At 33.4% G+C, this 23,450-nt stretch overlaps 1 protein-coding gene across 3 annotated transcripts in view; it reads left to right on the top strand.

Annotated features, from left to right (window-relative positions):
* Positions 1-19,083, top strand: part of LOC120414348 (supporter of activation of yellow protein) — a 31,913-nt gene extending 12,830 nt beyond the window's left edge. For all 3 annotated transcript variants that reach the window (XM_039575504.2, XM_039575503.2, XM_039575505.2), the window contains exons 5-11: positions 11,344-11,606; positions 11,675-12,136; positions 12,203-12,376; positions 12,436-12,646; positions 12,704-12,938; positions 12,997-13,218; positions 17,176-19,083. In XM_039575504.2, the coding sequence (XP_039431438.1) occupies positions 11,344-11,606; positions 11,675-12,136; positions 12,203-12,376; positions 12,436-12,646; positions 12,704-12,938; positions 12,997-13,218; positions 17,176-17,597 (1,989 nt within the window). In that variant the 3' untranslated portion in view covers positions 17,598-19,083. The remainder of the gene's footprint in view (positions 1-11,343; positions 11,607-11,674; positions 12,137-12,202; positions 12,377-12,435; positions 12,647-12,703; positions 12,939-12,996; positions 13,219-17,175) is intronic.
* Positions 19,084-23,450: the final 4,367 nt, after the last annotated feature.

Below are 23,450 nucleotides of genomic sequence, written 5' to 3'. Positions count from 1 at the left end.
TTTATATTACAAAATGCATACTCCGTAAAGTTTAACGAAGACATTTTGTTTTTTGCCAAAATCACTGAATTTGATGTTTCAATGAAAAAGCAAACGATGAATATTTAAGGAGGTATTAGACTACGACGAACTCGCAATTTTTGCCAGTTTGTTTGACTTGTTTGTTGCCAAACGCGAAAAAGTGCGAGTTTGTTTGTTAGTTTGCCATAGTCTAATACCTTCTTTATTGTTTAAATTTTCGTCATTCACGTGTTCTAGCGTGTTGCTCGTGCTGACTCAGAGCAAAGGTGAGATGTAGGTGTAAGTGCAGTGCGTGTTCGTCGAGAACCTAGTGCATAAGATAGGGAATGTAAAGTTTGTTCCACTGCTGGTTCCAAAACAATTTGATTTAGAGAATTCTAACAAAGAATCCTATCCACATGAGCCATGCTTGTTACTAATGTAACAATCAACTAACGTGAGCATAATGAACTGTTTGTGTAAACTTTGTCTTTGGCCCATTTACATTGTTTTGTTTCAAATATGAAGAACTAACAACACCGGGTTCAGTGAACTCTTGCTCCAAGATCCCAGAATGCGTATAGTGTTCACTGACCCAGATGATAATCGAGCAATGATTCGCGCGCATCCACTACCCACTACGGCTTACTATCTACTTGTGTAGTACTCCCGGGACAGATTGTAACGCGTTTTGGTCTATTGCTAGTAAACAGAGAGCCAACCCAAGTACGCTCGGCCACCCTCCTCTCTCTCCAGAGCATGCAGTGCAAAATGCAAATGATTCACACTCTTTTTTGTTCACCTCCCTGCTGGCTTGCTTTGATTGCTTGCGGTTATTGGTCCCCCCAAAACACACTCGCACTCTCTCCCTCTCTCCCTCTCTGTGTTATGCTCCTTCTGTGTCGGCCGGATGGATGATGATGCTTAGTAGGCCGCGTTCGTTATTTGGTCGAGTCCTCGAACGAAACGAAACTGCTCGATTCCCGGCGTCGTCGTCATCGTCGCAGCAGCGTCGGCGTCTTGGCCGTGTGAGACGCACTGGCTGCTGCTAGTTTTACTTTTTTTCTGTTGTTGTTGTTTTTGTTACGGAGGAGGATTTCGTCCGTCATTGCGCGTTTTGTTTTGCTCCGGATATTTCGCTCTCTCTCTCTCTTCCCTTGTCCTAGCGCTAGAAAGAGTTGCTCTCGTTGCTGGCGCCGGCGACGTTAGGGGGTGGGCGGGCGCTTTTGTTATAGGTTCTGGATTGCGTGGGGCTCTTTGGATATCCTTGTCCGTTGAAAAAACAGCCAGTAATATCATGATAATTAACATGTTGTTTTGTTGAACGATTAAATTTTAAAAGAATCACAATAAAAAAAATTAATTTATTTAAATTTTCTATTGTATGAAATTCTTTAAAACTATGACATTGACTTTAAGCTCAAATCTAGCTATTTTTTTTAAAAATGCACCTATGTACATAGGAAGCCCATGGCGCATTGGTGGTGGTACAGAAAGTACTCTAGAAAGGTTGCTGGAAAATATCGATATGACATGCTGAAACAGATTTTAATGTATTAGTCTCTTTACCTTACCATAAAACATATTATTCTTGAATTTCCTATAATTTTTAAAACTCTTAAACTTGCTGTCTGTTTGAACTCATTTCCTAAAATAAAATTTTGACCCTTTAATTACAAATTTCAAGCCAAAATTTTTGAAAAATATTTACATCAGCCTCACAGAAATTTTGATAAAGTGTAGGTAATGTTTTCGAGCCACTAAAGGTTTGACTTTTTTGTTTCGAATATTACAGAAAAGTCCTAAAAATACGGCAAAATAAACATTGAAGTTTGGACCTCTGATTGCACAGCGGATAAAAGAAAAACTAACAGGAAAATTGAAACCAACACCAACCAACAACATTTTTTTTAAGTCATCATCAATACAAAATACTTTGCCGAAGACCCCAACTCAATCAGAACATTCCTTCAAAAGATGCCGATTTTCGAATATTCTCGTACCATTTTTGTATGGACAGCTGCCAAAATGTTATGGAGACTTGTATGGGTGAACCAATGACACAAAATGGCATAAAGTTTTGACCCAAATAAAATAACAATAAATTACATCCATTTCCGAAATTCGGGGTGAATTGCTCAACTTGCATTGTTGAATCTGAATTCTTCATACTAAACTCCTGTATACTGTTGTCGCGGCTTGATCTCACAGATGCTTCTATTTATAGTTTTGTTGAGTGAGTTTCGATTATTGTATTGATTTATTGCCTTCTTTTTGCAAAATTGTGCAGGATGGAACTTGGTATGTGAACAATTTCTTCATAGTCCATCAAAATGTTTGCATACGCATATCGAAGTATGCTATCAAGGCAACCCGCAAACGTAAATCACTGTTTCATCCAAAAATGGCAAAAGTTGGCCAAATGACCAAAATTATCGAAATGACCAAAATGACTATGAAATTATCGAAATGACCAAAAATTACCGAAATGGTCAAAATGACCGAAATAACCGAAATGACCAAAATGACCAAAATTACCGAAGTGACCAAAATGACCGAAATGGCCAAAATGACTGAAATGAACAATATTACCGGTTCTGCTACGAAAGGCCAATTCTCAAAAGGCTTAATCCCGAAAGGCAGAAATTCAAAAGGCCGAATTACTTGAAAGGCAGAATTCTCATAAGGCCGAATCTCAGAAGGCAAACCGCGCCCGAAAAGGCGGAAACGCATTCCAAACGAAGTTTCCGCCTTTTCGGGCGCGGTTTGCTATTATTATTTTTATAAACCATAGTTATGTAACAAAAATTGGTTTATAAATAAAGAAGGCATAACTTTCTAGCATTGCTACTAACTAATTTTTTAATGTTTCTATTTATTTGGACATACAATTAATTGTTATAATTTGAATTCATTTAAGTACTAGGTGACAAATGATCAAATTGCGGTTATCGTCACTATAATTCAATAAACAACCAGATTGAAACAATTATAAAATGCTTTAATTCATTCTACTCTACTCATTTGTATGCATGGTAACAATATGATCGGTAAAGATAAACAGAATGTACTTAATATGTACTTATTTCGCTTAAAATTACAAAAAAACACAGTTTGTTAGTTTACTGTATCTTTGAACACAATAATCAATGAAAATCGTGAAAATATGAACAAAATTCTGAATTCCATAATCATTCATTCTTTCGAGACATTCGGCCTTTTGAGACGACAAAATTCGGCTTTTTGAATTTCGGCCTTCCGAGATTCTGACTTTTGAGTTTCGGCCTTTTGAGGCAATCCCAAATTACCAAAATGGCCAAAGTTACCAAAATGTCCGAAATGACCAAAAAGAACAAAATGGTCAAAATAGCCAAAATTACTAAAATTACCAAAATGATCGAAATGGCCAAAATTACCGAAATGAACAAAATTACCAAAATGGCCAAAGTCCAAAATTACCGAAATGATCAAAATGGCCAAAATTACCAATATGACCAAAATGACCTAAATGATCGAAATGACCGAAATGACCAAAATGGCCAAAATGACCGAAATGGGATAGGACCAGGTGCTGTGTCCTATCCCTCGCCTAGACCAGACCAAAATCCTTGATAACAGAGGCGTCGCGTCCACCTGTTCAACCTGTTCATAGGACAGGTGATCATTTTGATTTCTTTATGAAGAAAGAATTAAAATATGTTCATCAAAATAATTGAACGAACATGCCAACTCTTCTTGGAATCATGAAACAGCCAAGCGCATTCGCATCCATATCCTCTCAATGAAAATCTAACGCGCATCGAAAATCCTCCCAAGCAGCCGCCAACCTGTTCGGATTTCTTCATGTACGAGTTCCCATACAACGCATCCAAAAATACACAGAAAGCCGCCCCTATTTGTATATGCTGGACGGTATGAATGTGGTAGTTCAGGGTGTGCATGAAAGCTTTTGCACAGTCGACATAAAAGCGCGCGAGCCGAGACACGAGCAGGGAGAGAGCAAAGTTCAAAGAGAGAGAGAAAGCTCCATATTTTGCTCTCTCCCTGCTCGTGTCTCGGCTCGCGCGCTTTTATGTCGACTGTCCAAAAGCTTTCATGCACACCCTGAACTACCACATTCATACCGTCCAGCGTGTACAAATAGGGGGGGCTTTCTGTGTATTTTTGGATGCGTTGTATGGGAACTCGTGCATGGAGAAATCCGAACAGGTTGGCGGCTGCTTGGGAGGATTTTCAGTGCGCGTTAGATTTTCATTGAGAGCTCTATGGATACGAATGCGCTTGGCTGTTCCATGATTCCAAGACGATTTGGCGTGTTCGCTCAAATATTTTAGTAAAACTTTTTTAATTGTTATAAATAGTAAACGGCATGTTGCTTCCAAAAAGCGTTTATAACTGAAATAAAGTAATAAATAGCTCTGTTAAAAGTGAGCAAGCAAGTTCATCGACAGATTTGCAAAATAATTTGGAAGAAAATAGAACGCAATCTTTAACCTACCAAGCATACAATAATTTACTTTACATGTTATTTGTACAAAAACAAAAATCAAAACAAAGCTTAAATAAGCTGTCGTAATAATGTCTACTTGGTTTGAATTCTTGAGTTTTGATCGCTTAAATTTGTTTTTTCGGAAAATTTTGTAAAGTGATGTTTTTTATTTTATTTTATGGATTTATATTGAGATATGAGATGCAGTAAAAAAACAAAAAAATTCAGACTTTTTAATACTTAACTATGGCAATCATTTTTTATTTGTGGCTATCAATTCAAAATTTGTTATATGCTTGAAAAGCCCATTTTGAAATCAATGCAAAAATAAAGGTTATACGTCCAATCGATTGCACGAGTTTTTATTAAATGAAAAATCTTGTTTTTTAGGGAAATTTTGAAGAGAAACGTTAAATACAATTTTTTATGGCCTAATTGTTTTAATCAGGAAACTAGAGCACATGATTTCAGGATTAAAATGGTCAACATCCGGAATGTTTGCTTAGTGAGATTTGAAAATAATGAATATTTTTGATCTAATCTAATCCAATGGAACATAAGAGAAGTCATTCTAAAGAAAACTCCAGGGAAAAACTTGTGGTTTTGATTACGCCTCATGTTTTGATTTAGTTTTTTTTATTTACAAAACAAGCTTATTATAGAAAACTACAATGTAAAAAGCATTTCAATTTTACACTTCTTAAAGAATGATCATTGCTGTAATTTGAAAAAGTTACTATTTCAATAAAAATCATGTGATCAACAATTCTCACAACGATATTGCTAACATCATCTAATTTCTCTTTATTATGATTAAAAGATATTTTTTAAATATAATTGAGCTAAAAAACTTGAAAATTACTGAAAAGATTGTTTGAACAGGTAAACATTTTGGCCACGCGTCGCCTCTGCTTGATAAATATGATAAAGCTGTCAGGCCAAATCTGTCAGACCAAGACTGTCAGACCAAAGAGCAAAAAGTAAACAATCTTGGTCTTCGACGTAGGTGCACACAAATCAAGAAAAGAAAATTTGAAAAAGAATTTTATTTTTCCAATTCAATGACTGGTTTTGGACTGCAAAATTTAATGTATGCCAGAAAATGATTAAACAGTGCGGCGTCCTGTACACTGACAATTAAAACAGAAGTTAAAAGCCTTATTCTTCCACTTTAATTTTTGATCGTGTTTTCGGTTTACACCTGAATAATCTTGAAATTATTTATGCAGATTTGTTAATCCTCTCGTTCCATCATTCCCTTGGATAGGACTCATATTCGAACTTCTTTCGGATGGGACCAACAAACCTGCCGTTAATTTTTAACTTTATGGAACTAAGTGGTTAATATTATTACCTCAGCTTAAAGCAAATCAATACATGAAGTTATTTCAGTGTTTAACTCAAAATTGACCATAGTGCATATGGGACATTTATGCGAACATGGGAAGTATACAAACCTTCGGCTAATCGAACTTATGATAATCGAAAATTAAGATCATCAAGTTGTATATGGTAAAAAAATATAAAAAAAGGAAATAAGATCAAAACCGTATACTGCTAAACATACGTGAATTTCCCCTATAAAACAATATTGACATCTTTAAAACGCTAGCTACTGCTGAAAATCGACTGCTTAGCTAGCAGGTCAAACATACGTAATCATTTCGACAAAATATGAAAATGACAATTAACTCGAGCTATTATAGCAGTTCATATGTTGCGGTTTCCCCTTGGCTTGCATTGATGTGTGTGCATTGTCCACCGTTTTTCCCTTGCGTATATATTATGGTGGTGTGTGAGCTCCTCCGCACATACACACATCGCAATACAGAGAGTATTCCTACATTGAAACCACTAAACTAAAGTGCTGCTTCTCGCGGCGGCGATGTCTGCGCTCAATTTCTTCAAGAGTGAACCTGCTTGCACTTGGCAGGCAGCTCTCACTCAAACAAGCTCACAAAATGCAAGTATTTTCAATGCAAGAACACACAAATGAATGACGAAAAGTTTGTGGCAAGCAAGTGAACCGCCGCGGAAAAAAAAAGAAACAGCCTTGGCACGATGTTGGTTGGGGAGTTGTGTATGAACGACCCATTTGCTGCTCGATGATGATTTGCAATATGAAGAGAGATTCTGCCAATGAATGGCTTGTTTCGTGACTTTCCGTGCATCGTTGTACCGAACCGATGATTCATCTAACAATCTGACATGCCTTGCTTTCAACGTTGTCTGTATTTGCTGTAATTTGATTGTCATGTAATTGTAAAACGATAATTACTTCAACAAGGTGTTGTTCGTCTCATCTAGTTAATTTTTGATGTTTTTTTTTAACATTCAAATATTCACATTTTATTCTACATTCAGCAAAATTGCGAATATCTCAATCAAAAATCACTGCAAAACAAACGTTAATACAGCCATTCGTCTCACAACATGCCAAACAAAGGCTTGGACCTGCCTTGCCATTTTCAACATTAATTATGTTGGTTGAGTTATGCATCTTAAGCTATTGCATCTGCTGGATTGTGCAGAACTTGGGCTCATAATATGTTGGGAACAAACGCGTATATAACTTTGTTTAGAACTACTCTGCAGTTGGGCAAAACTAATCAGACACAAACGACTAAAAAAGTTTCCCCAATACAATTGTAGATTTGGTCAGCAAAGCACAGTGGTCCAAGCGGCAATATTATGTTATTTTTGATGAAAGCATGCTGGAAAGAGTTAGCGTTAGATTATGCCTCTTTTCTTGTCATTAGTGATAAAACGCTTTCGAGTATTTAGGGGTTACTAAGTTCGACAATCAAAATTAAGGAAACGAAAAAAAACAATTTTTTTTTAATTCGATTAGGGGTCCTTATTCGCTGATTCGATTATCCGAAGGGAAATTTTGCAAAGCCTCCGTATAATCGACTGTATTTGATGTACACAGTCGACTCTCTGGCTGTCGATCTTCTCGATATTAATATTGTTCCATCTGCCATTTTTTTTTCAGTCCCTTCAAAAAAGCATGCGTTGATTTTTTCGTTCTAGAATTTGATACCTCCCGCTCCCGACGGTCTCTTCAATTTAGACACAACAAAAATCAAGCAATTCGAAGGGAAAATCCAAACAATTATCATTTAATTTTCTAGCAGAAAAAAAATTAATTAAGCACAAATTTAAGTTGGAAACAAATAAATGTAGAAATTCAGAAATATAAAAATTCATTCAAAACAAATATTGAAATAATAAGGAAATAAATAAATCAGCGATTTAGAAATTAATTAATACAAATCTAGACATTTTTTTTATTTAGCTCCTATAAACATATGAAACGCAATAGTTTATAGTTTATACCTCTAGAAATGCGTATACTATCAAAAAAAATTTCAAAATTTAAGAATCCAAAATTTACAAATTTCAAAATATGTTTATTCTAGATTAATGTTTCAAACCCATCAATGCGCCATGAAAAATGGGTTTCCTATGTTCATAGGACCTTTTGAAAAAGTATGCAAGAATTTTAAAAATTATTCATAAAATAAAAAAAAAGAAGTTCATAAATTCTATTAAAAAAAAAATGTTCAGAACATTAAAAAAAACATATATTTGACAATGCAAAAATCTAGAAATTCGAAAAAATTTAAAAACAGTTCAAAGTACTTTCTTTCTCTATTTTTCGTGCTATATTGCCCGAAATTCTCGTCAACATTTTCAATTTCTAAATTCTCTAAATTTGAGTTTCTAACTAAATACGACTCAATTTGTTTTGTAATTTAACACCTAACTCCCAAGCTCGAGAAAAAGGGGGAATTTCCATTTCTCGAGCTTGGCAGTTTAGGTGTTAATATAACGCAAAATGGCGGCATTTAAGGATTTGGAAATTAAAAAAATTAGGGAATTTTAAAATTTTGGAATCTCAGATTTTTTTAGAATTTTAGGATTTTTAAGAATTTTAATAATTTTAAGAATTTGAGTAATTTTAAGAATTTTAGGAATTTTAGGAATTTTAAGAATTTTAAGAATTTTAAGAATTTTAAGAATTTTGGAAATTTTAAGAATTTTAACAATTTTAAGAACTTTAAGAATTTTAAGAATTTTAAGAATTTTAAGAATTTTAAGAATTTTAAGAATTTTAAGAATTTTAAGAATTTTAAGAATTTTAAGAATTTTAAGAATGTTAAGAATTTTAAGAATTTTAAGAATTTTAAGAATTTTAAGAATTTTAAGAATTTTAAGAATTTTAAGAATTTTAAGAATTTTAAGAATTTTAAGAATTTTAAGAATTTTAAAAATTTTAAGAATTTTAAAAATTTTAAGAATTTTATGAATTTTAAGAATTTTAAGAATTTTAAGAATTTTAAGAATTTTAAGAATTTTAAGAATTTTAAGAATTTTAAGAATTTTAAGAATTTTAAGAATTTTAAGAATTTTAAGAATTTTAAGAATTTTAAGAATTTTAAGAATTTTAAGAATTTTAAGAATTTTAAGAATTTTAAGAATTTTAAGAATTTTAAGAATTTTAAGAATTTTAAGAATTTTAAGAATTATAAGAATTTTAAGAATTTTACAAATTTTAAAAAATTTAAGAATTTTAAGAATTTTAAAAATTTACAGAATTTACAGAATTTACAGAATTTACAGAATTTAAAGAATTTACAGAATTTACAGAACTTACAGAATTTACAGAATTCACAAAATTTACAGAATTTACAGAATTTACAGAATTTACAGAATTTACAAAATTTACAGAATTTACAGAATTTACAAAATTTACAGAATTTACAGAATTTACAGAATTCACAGAATTTTGGAATTTTGGTATTTAGAATTTTGGAATCTTAGAACTTTTTTTGAATTTTAAGAATTTTAGAATATTAAGAATTTTAAAAATTTTAGAATATTAAGAATTTTAAAAATTTTAGAAGTTCAGAATTTTAGAATTTTAGAATTTTAGTATTTTAGAATTCTAGAATTTTAGAATTTTTAATTTAAGAATTTCAGAATTTTAAAATTTAAAAACTTTAGAAATTTACAATTTTACATTTTACAATTTTAAAATTTTAAAATTTTAAAATTTTAAAATTTTAGATTTTTTTTTTTAATTTTAAAATTTTAAAATTTTAAAATTTTAGATTTTTTTTTAATTTTAAAATTTTACAATTTTACAATTTTACAATTTTACAATTTTACAATTTTACAATTTTACAATTTTACAATTTTACAATTTTACAATTTTACAATTTTACAATTTTACAATTTTACAATTTTACAATTTTACAATTTTACAATTTTACAATTTTACTATTTTACAATTTTACAATTTTACAATTTTACAATTTTACAATTTTACAATTTTACAATTTTACAATTTTACAATTTTACAATTTTACAATTTTACAATTTTACAATTTTACAATTTTACAATTTTACAATTTTACAATTTTACAATTTTACAATTTTACAATTTTACAATTTTACAATTTTACAATTTTACAATTTTACAATTTTACAATTTTACAATTTTACAATTTTACAATTTTACAATTTTACAATTTTACAATTTTACAATTTTACAATTTTACAATTTTACAATTTTACAATTTTACAATTTTACAATTTTACAATTTTACAATTTTACAATTTTACAATTTTACAATTTTACAATTTTACAATTTTACAATTTTACAATTTTACAATTTTACAATTTTACAATTTTACAATTTTACAATTTTACAATTTTACAATTTTACAATTTTACAATTTTACAATTTTACAATTTTACAATTTTACAATTTTACAATTTTACAATTTTACAATTTTACAATTTTACAATTTTACAATTTTACAATTTTACAATTTTACAATTTTACAATTTTACAATTTTACAATTTTACAATTTTACAATTTTACAATTTTACAATTTTACAATTTTACAATTTTACAATTTTACAATTTTACAATTTTACAATTTTACAATTTTACAATTTTACAATTTTACAATTTTACAATTTTACAATTTTACAATTTTACAATTTTACAATTTTACAATTTTACAATTTTACAATTTTACAATTTTACAATTTTACAATTTTACAATTTTACAATTTTACAATTTTACAATTTTACAATTTTACAATTTTACAATTTTACAATTTTACAATTTTACAATTTTACAATTTTACAATTTTACAATTTTACAATTTTACAATTTTACAATTTTACAATTTTACAATTTTACAATTTTACAATTTTACAATTTTACAATTTTACAATTTTACAATTTTACAATTTTACAATTTTACAATTTTACAATTTTACAATTTTACAATTTTACAATTTTACAATTTCACAATTTCACAATTTTACAGTTTTACAATTTTACAATTTTACAATTTTACAATTTTACAATTTTACAATTTTACAATTTTACAATTTTACAATTTTACAATTTTACAATTTTACAATTTCACAATTTCACAATTTTACAGTTTTACAATTTTACAATTTTAGAGTTTTTTTAGAATTTTAGAATTTGAGAATTTAATAATTTCGGGATTTAAAAATTTTAGAATTTAATTGATTTTGGAATTTAAAAATTTTAGAATACGAAAAGAATGCGTAACTTATCTTGACCAATAGTTACAAAGAAGACAACGAAAAAAAAATCTAATTCGTTATCCGATACCACAGTACACATTTTTGAATGGGATTTGTTTGTAATATTGGTTTAGTTTTAGAACTGAAAAAAATGTAGCGAGATTTGTATTGACATTGATACATAATATCTTTTTTGCTAAAAAAAATTGTCGGAAATCGAAAATTAAATTTATAAAAACCATATTTTAAATGTTTATTTTTTCTCCTTCCAGCGGAGACAGCACCTGCGGGATCCGCTGGCGACGCCCCTCTCGAGCCTGCAGCTGTTCGAGGAGGACACCCGGATGAGCGGCGACTTTAACTTTACCACGCCGATGCGGATGGTGAGCGGTGGCTGCTACAACGACGAATCCCAGAGCTCGTTCCTGAGCAGTGCCAGCGTGACGCAGGACAACAACGGCTCCGTGCAGACCATTTTGACGACGCACAGCGCCCGGAAACCCAAGGCGAAAATGGAGGTCGGGGACGTTAATGGGTGAGTTTTGTGTTTGCGGGATGTTTGTTTTGGGGGTGAATTTTGAAGGGTTTGTTTTGTTGTTACAGGCAAGTGGAGTTCACGGCGGGGATGTTGGCAGAGTACGAGTGGCCCCAGCCAACGGCTGGGAATTCGAGGGCTCCGAGCGATACTTACATGATTCAGGAGCAGATCGCTGAATATCTAGATGTGAAGAGCTTCAAGCGGAAATATCCGGATTTGATGCGACGGCCGGTGGACATGGAGGAGCGGAACTACATCATGGAGCAGGGTCTGGCGTCGGAGAAGATGTGTGACCTGGGCCTGACCGCGGTGTACGCCTCGGAAGTGCTGGACATTATGTGCAACGATTACCCGGACAAGTACGAAGAGTACAAGCGTTTCCAGCGCGAGAAGCACTATATGGATCGACAAAAGTACCTGCGAACGGCGGCGGCAGCTGCGGCGGCCGAGGGTGTTGACCGGAGCCAGCTGCAGAAGGACCGGGCAATCGAGTCGGCCTCCAGCTGGAACGCCATGATGAACAAGGAGTAAGTTAGAGAGGGTTAGACGACTGGAGGTTTGAGATCACTAACGATTCTTGTTCTCTTTTTTAGACGAAGGGACACTCGTCGATCGTGTATGGATCTCCAAACTTATGTGGTGCAAGTTCCCCGGATTCAGCAGGTGCCACAGGTCAAACCGACAAGCCAAGTGGGCCACTACCCGGTTGCGCTAGTTCCGGGTCAGTTCTCCGAGTACTATCACACCTACAGTCCAGAGGAGTTGGCGTAAGTATAGAAGAATTCTAGAGGAAAGAAACAAAACTTATCTCTGACTTGACTTTCAGATGCTATCCGATCAACACCGCCCTGCTGGATCCGCAGCAACTGAAGGAGATTCTACGCTCAGATCGATACCAGAAACTGCTGGCTGAGGTCGCGTCGGCGTCCGACAGCGACGGAGGAAGTAGTAGCGATGGTTCCAGCAGTGACAGTGACCTCAGCGACGACGACAGCAGCTCCGATTCGGACGATAGCAGCAGCTCGGGAGATTCTGAGGTAGGATGAGCCGAACGATCATCCATGTTCGTATTCTAAGAAATTCCCCCCTTTTAGGATTCTGACGTGCAGCAAAAGTCAGCAACGCCTCTGAGGAAACCCGCTGCCAGCAGCAATCACAACACCCGGTTACGAGGCCCCCTGCCAAAGACACCGGCGGCCACGAAACCAACCGTGACCAAGTCGCAAGCGCCCAACCCCCATCTCTGTGCGGTCTGCAGTGGACCCCAAAACAAGAACAAATTCAGCAAACCGGAACGGTTTATTCGGTGTAACGTCTGCCGGCGGAGAGGTAAGCAACCCTATTCAACCTACCAAAACACGATACTAATCCGTCCACCTCCTTTCAGCCCACCCCTCCTGCATCGACATGTCCGGCAAGATGTTTAAGCGGGCCCAGGAGTACGCGTGGCAGTGCAGCGACTGCAAGGCCTGTGAAAAGTGCAACCGAAGGGCGACCGCGGAACCGGTGGTGGTAGCGGCGTCCACAACCAGATTGCGGATGGTATTCTGTGATCAGTGTGACCGGGGCTACCACCTGCCCTGCATTGGACTGCGGAATGTGCCCGATGGTAAGAGAGCGAAAGCATTCACAACACATTGTTTTTTTCTAATCCAAAAATTGCAAAAATATAAAAAATCTCAGTACAGTCCAAACTCGGTTATCCGAAGCCTCGATTATCCAAAGGTTTCAGATAATTGCATCACGAACAAAAAAAAATCGTGTTTTTTATTTTCTTATTTTTAACATCAAATTCGAGTGCTGCGACCCCATTTTAGTAAAATTTGAATGATTGATTGCAGATTAAACAAAAAAATGCATTTTTTTCAACATTTCATCACCGCCATTTTGGCCGCCAAATCTCTTTAGAGTAGTTTACTGCCGTTCTACGCATAATTGTCCCATGTCATTTTTGGTCGATTCTGACTTTTTGACATTTTTAAGTTTAATTTGATGTATACTTTAAGAAAAACCCATAAAATCTAGTACTTTGTTAGGAAACTCATCAAAAACAACACCAAGTCTGTTTGTCCCATCGTTGAACTTCTACGCATAATTGTCCCACCAAGTATTTTCTTTCACGAAATCATTAGTTTTACGAGTTATTTTGTCTTGTTAACCTGTTGTATAGCAAGAGGATGACTAATAAGAGTGATAAACTGCTAACTGGGATGATAAGGGACTTATAGGGTGAATAGGAACCCACGGGACAATTATGCGTAGAAACACAAAAAAACGGTCGAAAAATTGCAATCGCGTTTTTCTTAGTTGCACTTTTTTGAACATGGGACAATTATGCGTAGAACGGCGGTTTAGGGGTCATACTTAACCCTCTAACGCCCATGGTTACTCCAGAGCACCACTAACTTTTGTCTTCAAAATTAAACCATTAAACCATTAACCATTAAAATTTCATCCAATTTGGTCGATCCAGTTAGGAGTAATGGTGTAAAAAGGAAAAATATCTCGATCTTGCTCTGAGCGGGAAGGGGTTAAGCTCAACAACCAAAAATAAGACAGCGAAAACAAAATTGTGATTCGATTATCCGAAGTGAAATTTTGCCAAGGCCTTCGGATAATTGATTCTTGACTGTATTTCAAAATTTGAGGCTCTGCAATTTTCAACTTCATGAATTTCAAAAATTATAAAATTCGAAGCAAATGATGAAAAATCAAAAAGAAATTCTTAATGCCCTTAAAATTGGCTTAAAATTAAAATAAAGGATTTCTGATTTTTTTGCGATTTTTTTTAAAGTTCTTGAATTTTTAAAAGTGATAAAAGTTCTAAAATGTACATAAGCGAATAGAATATCTTCAAATTCATATTTTTTTGAGCTCAAAATTGTCATACCTTGAAAAATAAAATTGTTATCTTTTTCAAAATTTAGGCCTTGGCAAATATTTTTTAAAGTTCATGTTTATTTATAAGATTAAAAAATCCAATAATAGTCTAAATTTTCACATTCACAAAATTTTGTTAATTTTGATAGTGAGTTCTTAACCTTAATTTTTTTTATTGTGTAAAAAAAAGTTCTAAAATTGATTGATTCCATTTTTTAATCAGCAGCTTTAAATGTAAAGATATCAAAACTCAAAATTTAAAAAAAAAAATCGCCAAAAACATTAATTATTATTTTTGATTGATTCCATTTTCCATTTTTTAATCAGCATCTTAAAGATTTCTAAAAACTCAAAATGTTAAAAAAAATCAAAAAAAATATTTTTCTTTAATAGAATATTAGAATTATCAATAGAAAGTTGAAAAAATCTAAAAATCTCAAAATAAAAGATTTTTTTAATATTTAAAAATTCTAAAGCTCAAAAATGTTGAAAAAAGAGTAAAAAAAGACTTAAGAAAAAAAGAGTTCTAAAATTGATTGATTCAATATTTTAATCAGCATCTTAGAATGTAAAGATTTTACAAAACTCTATTTTTTTTTAGTTTCGCCAAAAAATTGATTATTAGTTTTAGATTCACAAAACTGTTTAAAGAAATTAAATGGAAAGTTGAAAAGTCCAAAAATGTCAAAATACTAGGATTTAACTTTTTTCATTGTTAAAAATTGTAAAGCTCAAAAATAAAAATAAAAGGATTCCAAAAAACAGCCCAGGCTTTACTGCCGTTCTACGCATAATTGTCCCATGTCATTTTTGGACGATTCTGACTTTTTATCATTTTTTAGTTTAGTTTTACGTATACTTTTTGAAAAACACATAAAATTTTGTACTTTGTTCAGAAAATCATTGAAAACAACACCAAGTCTGTTTGTCCCATCGTTAAACTTCTACGCATAATTGTCCCACCAAGTATTTTCTTTCACGAAATTATCAGTTTTACGAAGTATTGTGTCTTGTTTACCTATTGTTTAGCAAGAGGATTACAAATAAGAGTGATAAACTGCTAACAGGGATGATTAGGGACTTATGGGGTGGATAGAGACCCACGGGACAATTATGCGAGGAAACACAAAAAAACGGTCGAAAAATTTCAATCGCGTTTTTCTCAGTTGCACTTTTTTGAACATGGGACAATTATGCGTAGAACGGCAGTTTATTATCCGAAGTTCATTAAGGTATTCAAAGCTCTCCTTAGAAAAAAATACATATTTTTTTATTTTTATAATTTTTTCAGATTAAAAAAAATCTATCAAAAATCAAATTATTCGCTCTACAGCAGCGATTCTCAACCTTCTTCTAGGCTGGTACCCCCTGCCATGTAAATCAAGTAGGCCCGGTACCCCCGTTGAGAATCGCTGCTCTACAGCATTGCCTTGGCGTTCTCGATTACGAGATTCCTACTCGAAACTAGGTGTCCGAAGGCTTGATTGTTGAGGCAATTGCAAACCTCTTTTTACACCTAAGCTTCCATCCACCCCGGGATTCGAACTGACAACCTTTGGATTGTGAGTCCAACTGCCAACCAGCGACTCCACCGAGGCAGGACCCAGGGAGACGACTCCTACACCTGGACTGAGCTAACGACCTAACCTCTAGGTTAGACCGGGGCCAACATTTACTTCCCTGTCCGACGGAAGGCGTGATCAGACAAATCTCGTCTCAAAATTTGCCACCGGGACCTTCTGGGATCAAACCCAGGCCGACTGGGTGAGAGGCAACCACGCTTACCCCTACACCACGGTCCCGGCCGTCTATCATTTCAGAATAAAAAAATAAGATAAAAAAAAATCTTCTGCAGTCCGTACTCGATTATCCGAAACTACGATTATCCGAAGATTTGATTCTTCAAAATTTAAAAATCCTAAAGTTTCTATAGAAATTTTTAAAAAAATTAAAATTTCGTGATTCGATTATCCAAAGTAAAATGCTGGTGAGGAATAACCGTGTACGACCGGTATTCCAAAACTCTAAAATTCATTTTTGCTTAATTCTTAACTTCTGAAGGGCACTCGTATGGATTTTTTTTATTACGATACTGTTAAATGATCCCGGACAAATCAAAACAAATTTCTGTGGAAGGGGGAAGACCGCGCTCCAGGCCCCTCCTTGGTACCACCAGTGCTCTTACCACCTCTCATATTTGCGCAGAGCACGTTCGTTAGACATTTTACCGCAATTCCGTCGAACGTCCCCACGACTGCATTCAAATGATTGCTGTCACCACGCAGCACCGCACAAGCAAGAAAGAGAGACAAAAGAAAGAGAGAAAAATTCGAGTCGCGCAGCTGCGTGAGTATCGAGCTCGGTATTCGCTATCATTGACCGTTCTCCATTTGAGCATTAATCCGATTATCCGAAGTGATTTTTTTCCGAGGACTGCGGATAATCGAGGCTGGACTGGATATTACATTTGTTAACTCCTAAACTTTGTTATGTATTTGAGGCTTTAAAGTTTTTTTTCTGGGTTTGTATTTTTTAATCTTTTTTTTTCTGCGAGATTATTAAATGGTAATATTCATAAAAAAAAGTCCGAGTTTAAGTTTTTTTTATCGAGTTTGATTTGCTCCGCTAGACTGCCCTAAGAAAAAGTTAGTTAAAACTGTTTGTTTTTTTCCTTCAATTTTTCCAGGCCGGTGGCACTGCTCGGTGTGCTGCATCTGCAACCGGTGCGGCGCCCGCAACCCCGAGGGTCACCCCAACCCGTACCTAACGCCCCAGCAGCGGGACCATCTGGCCATGATGGCGAACTGGACGCACGAGTACACCACCAACGAACTGACCCGGTTGCGGGAGCATGCCATTACACTGTGTGTGCCTTGTGTGCGGTTACGAAAGCAGCAAGAGGAGGACCGCCAGAAGCGGCTACAGGGAGGTTTGGCCACCGCCGGCTCCGGTGAGAGTGGTAGTAGTAGCAACAACAATAACAACAACAACAGTACTAGTGTAAAAGTGGTTGAGGCGACGGTGGCGACGACGACGGATATGGCCACGCCAGCGATTAGGCCTCCGAGCGTTGGTCCTTCTCCCTCCAAACCGGTGGCAAAGGGGTGAAACCCAGGTAAGGATTGAAGTTCTCTTGTGTAAAAAAAATCATCCCGAATCATTTGTGTTGTACAAACGAAAAGTTTAAAAAAAATCTTGGAAAGAGCGAGAGTTGACACAATCCGTCGTTTTTGTGCCTAGTTAGAATCTTCTGTCCGTTTACGTTTTACACTTTTTCGCGTTTCCGTTTTCGTCGTGAGAGCCCTGGTTCCGTTTTCTGGAATTTTGGATTGATTTTGTTCTCCCTTTCTGTTTTGTTGAACACACTTTCAATTTTCGGCAGATTTTTTTCCCTTTACTTCGCGAGAATAAATTGAGAAGACAGAAACTGATGTACAGATACAGAGTAGAATAAGAAAGTAGCGTTTAATTCCTTGCTAAAAATAATAGAGTTTAGCTGCGTCGTCGTGTATAGAGAGAATAAACCAGAAACCCCTTTGTAGAAATGTAAAAGAAAACAATCTCATCGAATCTGCTACGTTTTATGGGGTGTGTGTGGCAAACTGAAGTTTAGTTTGGTTGTTTTTTGTTTCAAAGGAAATTAAACAGATAACTAAACGTAAGCTAAGCAATGTCGTCGTTACTGTTTCGTATATAAACTACAACAACAAAAAAAGGCAGATTTAAGAACTAGATAATGAGATAGAGAGACTAAGTGTTTTCATATTTTGCGATCGCTTAAATATTATTTTCGTATTGTGAAGTATAACAAAAAACACTAGTGAAAAAAGTACTATTCACAAGCACATTTGCACATAAACCGATCAAACCGGAAAGAAGTCTGTTCCAAGTGCGAAAGTAAAAAGCGCAGAATTGTAAATATAAAATGTGGCTACAAAAATCAACTAATTTAAAAACTGCTTACAATATGAATAGTCTAGTTAAACGCAGGCATCATTCGAGTAACGAGGAGAAAAAAATTCTCCTACAAGTATTACACACATATTGGTGAGAGGCAAACTTGAAAATTAACATACTACTTAGTGTGGGCTAAAGGAAATCTACGAAACGAGGATTGATTGAGAGTTGAGCACTGAAACTAGCGAACAAATCAAGCAAAAGGAAAAAACGAAGCATTTTTACCAGTTTAAAAATGTCTAAACTTATCTTTCTCTCTCACTGTCATAGCTACAACTAGCGAGCGCGCGTACGGTAAAAGGTTTATTATTTTGAGACATCTACATTATACCCTAAACTAAGCTAGTTGGAAAAAGAAGATAGATCTACAAGTTTAAACGTCGAAAAAAGTTTGCGCGAGGGAAAGAGAGAGATTGCGTTTGTGTATAAATATGGAAAGTGACAGCTTTTTCCGTTCGGTTTATATTTTTTTTAAGGGCATATTTTCGTTCTCCATTTGCGAATCAGCTAAGACGCGACACAGCAAACATTGAGATAGAACAAGGTAAAATATAACAATATAAAATGAGTAATAAGATTAGCTTGTAACTTATTAAAAATTGACTATTCTTTTAACAAATAAATTTTTATAAAAATATGTTTTGCCCAAACTTACGCTTTGAAAGAAAATTCCCCTTTTAACTTCATCTTCGACAACAACAAAATAAAATAAACAGACATAAATCATTGGACAAATTTTAGAGTTTTTTTTTTGTTTGAGTCCTGAAACAATTTTTTTTTTTGCTTCTGGGTGTTTTAAAAACCGTCTTAAGTCAAAAACATCCAAACAGCAATAAAATTAAATTTTGATTATTGGACCTTTTAAGAAAAACTCCAAAATTGTTGAATCTGTTGTGATCGATCAGATCACACAATATAGCACAGACTCGATTATACGAAGCCAAGATTATGCAAAGTTCTATAATCCGAAGGGAGACTTCGTATAATCGAATCATGAATAAAAAAAACTGGTATTTGTCATATTTTTATTACCATTTTACTTCAAATTAGAGTTCTGCGACTCTATTTTAGTAAAATTTTAGTGGTTAGTTGTCTGTTTGCATACTAAGTACATTTTCTCAATATAGCACTACCGCCATTTTGGCCACCATCTTGAATTTACACCTTTAAATCACTTTCGAGTAATGTTGGGGTCATAATAAAGTTCGTCAATCAAAAATAAAACAAACACGTGGTGATTATTGCATTCGATCGTAATTTCTCGATCGTAATTTGTCGATGGTAAGTCGTAATTTGTCGATAGTAGATTGAGATCATTCGATCGTAATTTCTCGATCTACCATCGACAAATAACGACCGACGATCGAGAAAATCTCGATATGGGTTCGAAACTTTTTTTTTAATTCATGATTTTGAGAAATTTCAAAAACATCAAAAAAAAAAATTCAAGAATTTCATAAATTCAGAAATTACAAAAATTTCAACAATTTCGAAAATTTCAAAAATCTGAAAAATTTCAAAATTTTAAATATTTAAATTTTTTTCAAAATTTTAAAAAATTTCGGAAATTTAAAAAAATTCAAAACAAACAAACAACAATTTCAAAATTTTTAAATATTTCAAATATTTCGAAAATTTTAAAAAATTCAAAAATTAAAAAAAAAACTAAAAATTCAAAAAAAATCAAAAAAAAGTTTTTTTCTGAATCTTTTAAATTCAATATTTTTGTTAATTTGTTCTTGGCTTTTCAAAGTTACTTACAATTTATTCAATTTTATTTTGATTTCCTTTAAAAAAAACTAAATAAAAAACAGTTTTTTTCTGATTTTTTTTAATTTTTGAATTTTTTTAAATTTCTGAAAATTTTGAAAATCTTAAATTTTCTAAAAATTTTGAATTTTTTTAAATTTATAAAATTTTTGAAAGTTTTGAAATTTTTTAAAATTTTGAAAATCTTGAAATTTCTGAAAATCTTGAAATTTTTGAAATATCTGAAAATCTTAAAATTTATGAAGTTTTTGAAAGTTTTGAAAATCTTGAAATTTTTGAAAATCTGAAATTTTTTGAAATTTATGAAAGTTTTGAAAATCTAGAAATTTCAGAAAATCTTAAAATTTTTATAAAATTTAAAATTTTTGAAATCTCAGAAAATTTTGAAAATTTTGAAATTTCTGAAAATCTTGTAATTTTTGAAATTTCAGAAAGTTTTAAAAGTTTTGAAGTTTCTGAAAATTTTAAAAGTCTTGAAATTGCTAAAAAAAATTAAATTTTTGAAATTTCTGAAATTTTTGAAAGTTTTGATTTTTTTATTTTTTAAAGTTTTTTTTTTTAATTTTTTGAATATTTTGAAATTTTTGATTTTTTTTTAAATTTCTAAAAATTATGAAATTTTTGAAATTTTTAAAATTTTTGAAATTTTTGGAATATTTTGAAACTTTTGAAATTTTTGAAATTTTGAAATTGAAATTTTCTCGATCGTCAGTCGTAATTTGTCGATGGTAGGTCGAGAAATTACGATCGAATGATCTTAATCTACTATCGACAAATTACGACTTACGACGACGAAGTTGACTTTATAGCTGTCGGCCACCATTGCTAGTATCAACCACTGGTGTCTTCCTCTTATCTACAAGGACTTCGAAATTACGACTTACCATCGACAAATTACGATCGTAATCTTACTATCGAGAAATCTCGATCGTGAGTCGAGAAATTACGATCGAATGCAATGATCACCACGATGATTTTTTGAAAAAAGTAGTTTTTGCGAAAATGGCCATTATTTGAACCACCCTAACACGGCACAGGTCACCCTAATGGCCAAACAAAAAAAAAGGGTCTACTTTTTTTTTCAAATTATGTTGTTTTCGTGGGGAATTGCTGAACATCGAATTCGAGTTATGCGATCCCATTTTGTTAAATTTGAATAGCAAAACGCATTTTTTCAATACTTCATCACTGCCATTGACTCGATTATCCGAATTTTGTTTTCATGGTCTATTTTTGTTTATTGAGCTTAAGTCGAGCCAAACATTTCATTAGGGCACAAAAGCAAAAACCGTGATTCGAGAAAATCGCTTGCAAAAAATGGACAACTTATTTCAATTCCTATTTAAAAAATAAGCTTGACTGATGGTATTTTTACTGATGATTCGATAAAACACATCATTATCCTCAACTCTGCTTTACTGCTTCTTAATTTATGTTGATTTTCGCAATAAAACTCATAATTTTAAAAAATCTCGTTATTAGGCCCTTTTAGCTTTCCAAGTGCTGTTCATAATGGGCCCTTTCTAAATGCAATTTCGAAGAAAACTAAAAGGGCACTAAAGCGCTGTCACCGGATTGTTGTTTTGAATGATGATAATGGGCCCTTTTGTTTAGTTAGAAATAATGAGGAATTCAGTGGAAATTTTGATAATTGGTGAAGTTTTGTGATTGAATGGTGTAGATAAGGTATGTAAAACATAAAAATTCTTCAAAAGTTTACTGAACAGCAGCCACGGGTCCGTGTATTTCGATGAAGTTTTTTTCTGCAGAAATGCTTGGAGAAAAGTAAACCAAACTTTGCTTTGAAGTGAATTAGTGTTAAGACTGTATGAAAAGTTCACTTTATAACACAAAAAGTTCCACAACTACGAAAAACTAACGAAAAACAAAAGGGCACATTTGAACTTTTATTTTGGGTTTGGAGGGAAAATTGTTATGTGCCCTATTGTGTTTTTGATTTTTTTTATGGTAAATTGTTTGCTATCAATCTGATTCTTGTGGCAAATGGGCAGTATTCATGATTGCTGAGAGTCGCAGGACTCTCGCCCTTTGCTATTAGTAAGTATCCAGCAAAGCAAAGTGTATAGCATGCATTTGATACTGTCAACTCCCATTCGGCTGTGTTCTCGTCGCTGTCATGTTGTAAACTGGAGCCGAGGGGGGTCCTGTTGTGAATTCTAGTTGGAGGTGGTCCGAAGATCATTGAAGAAGGTAGAATTCGCCATCACCCAAGACACGAAGGCACGAAGGATAGACCATGTCTTGGGGGGTGAAAGGATGATAGGATTTAGTGATAATACCACAATTTTAATATTTGTCTTTCTCTCTTATTTCAGACAAAATGTCTGGTCCGAATCCAAGGTGTTGCAGAAATCTTCCACTATACAGAAGGGGTCTTCCTTCTATCATTTCCTGTATTTTGAAAAAAGGTGGTGCCCCGAATGTGGACATATAGCTTATCACATTTACTCCATACGGTGTGAACGTGACATGCTGTATGTTTGCAATTGGTGCATTGGCTATTTTCAAAACAAGATAGATGTTTACTATTCTTTTAAGATACAATTTAGTAAAATCTAAAATCTATCCATCTATTTATTTTGCTATTGCTATAACTTGTCCCTTACCTCACAAACTTTAACTACTCTATTCTTCAAACTTGGAATCGCAATACATTATTGTAGAAATGTAACTGCTGAAAAAAATTGGTAAGAAATTTGGGCATAACTGTTATTAATATGATTAAAGGTACGTTCAATCTGTTTTATTATATATATTAACTATTCTAGTTTGCTTGTCTTGTCCCATATTTCACAACTTCAGTTGTTTTCTTGTAAACTTCTCGTTACAAGTTGGTATTTCTGTCTAGTTGCAAAATAAGGTTTCTTTATTCTTTCTTTCTGTGTTAGTCTGTTCCAATGTTCGATTTTATTTTACATTGTACTTATCCCATTTTTTCTCTTTTTCTCTTTCATGTACCTTGCGAGCATACGATGACCGAAAAAGTCATTGTATCAGCCAACACACGTGTATTTTTCACAAAGCCGCGAAACAGAACAAGTATTTTTATAAGTGCGTGAATAACAATCGGTCGTTGAAGCTCAAAAAATGTGAGAACAATATCGCGCCGTGGTTCAGTGATAATAAGGCGAAGAAATTAGACGAAGATTCCGCATGAAGAATATAGCGGAAATTATGTGTTAATTGCACAATGAGTGAAGGTTTGAAGTTGAC

The sequence above is a fragment of the Culex pipiens genome, chromosome 3 (assembly GCF_016801865.2).
Source record: "Culex pipiens pallens isolate TS chromosome 3, TS_CPP_V2, whole genome shotgun sequence".
In the NCBI taxonomy this organism is placed as follows: domain Eukaryota; kingdom Metazoa; phylum Arthropoda; class Insecta; order Diptera; family Culicidae; genus Culex; species Culex pipiens.
Note: the sequence above shows the minus strand (reverse complement) of the source record. Positions and strands in the feature narration are given on the sequence as shown.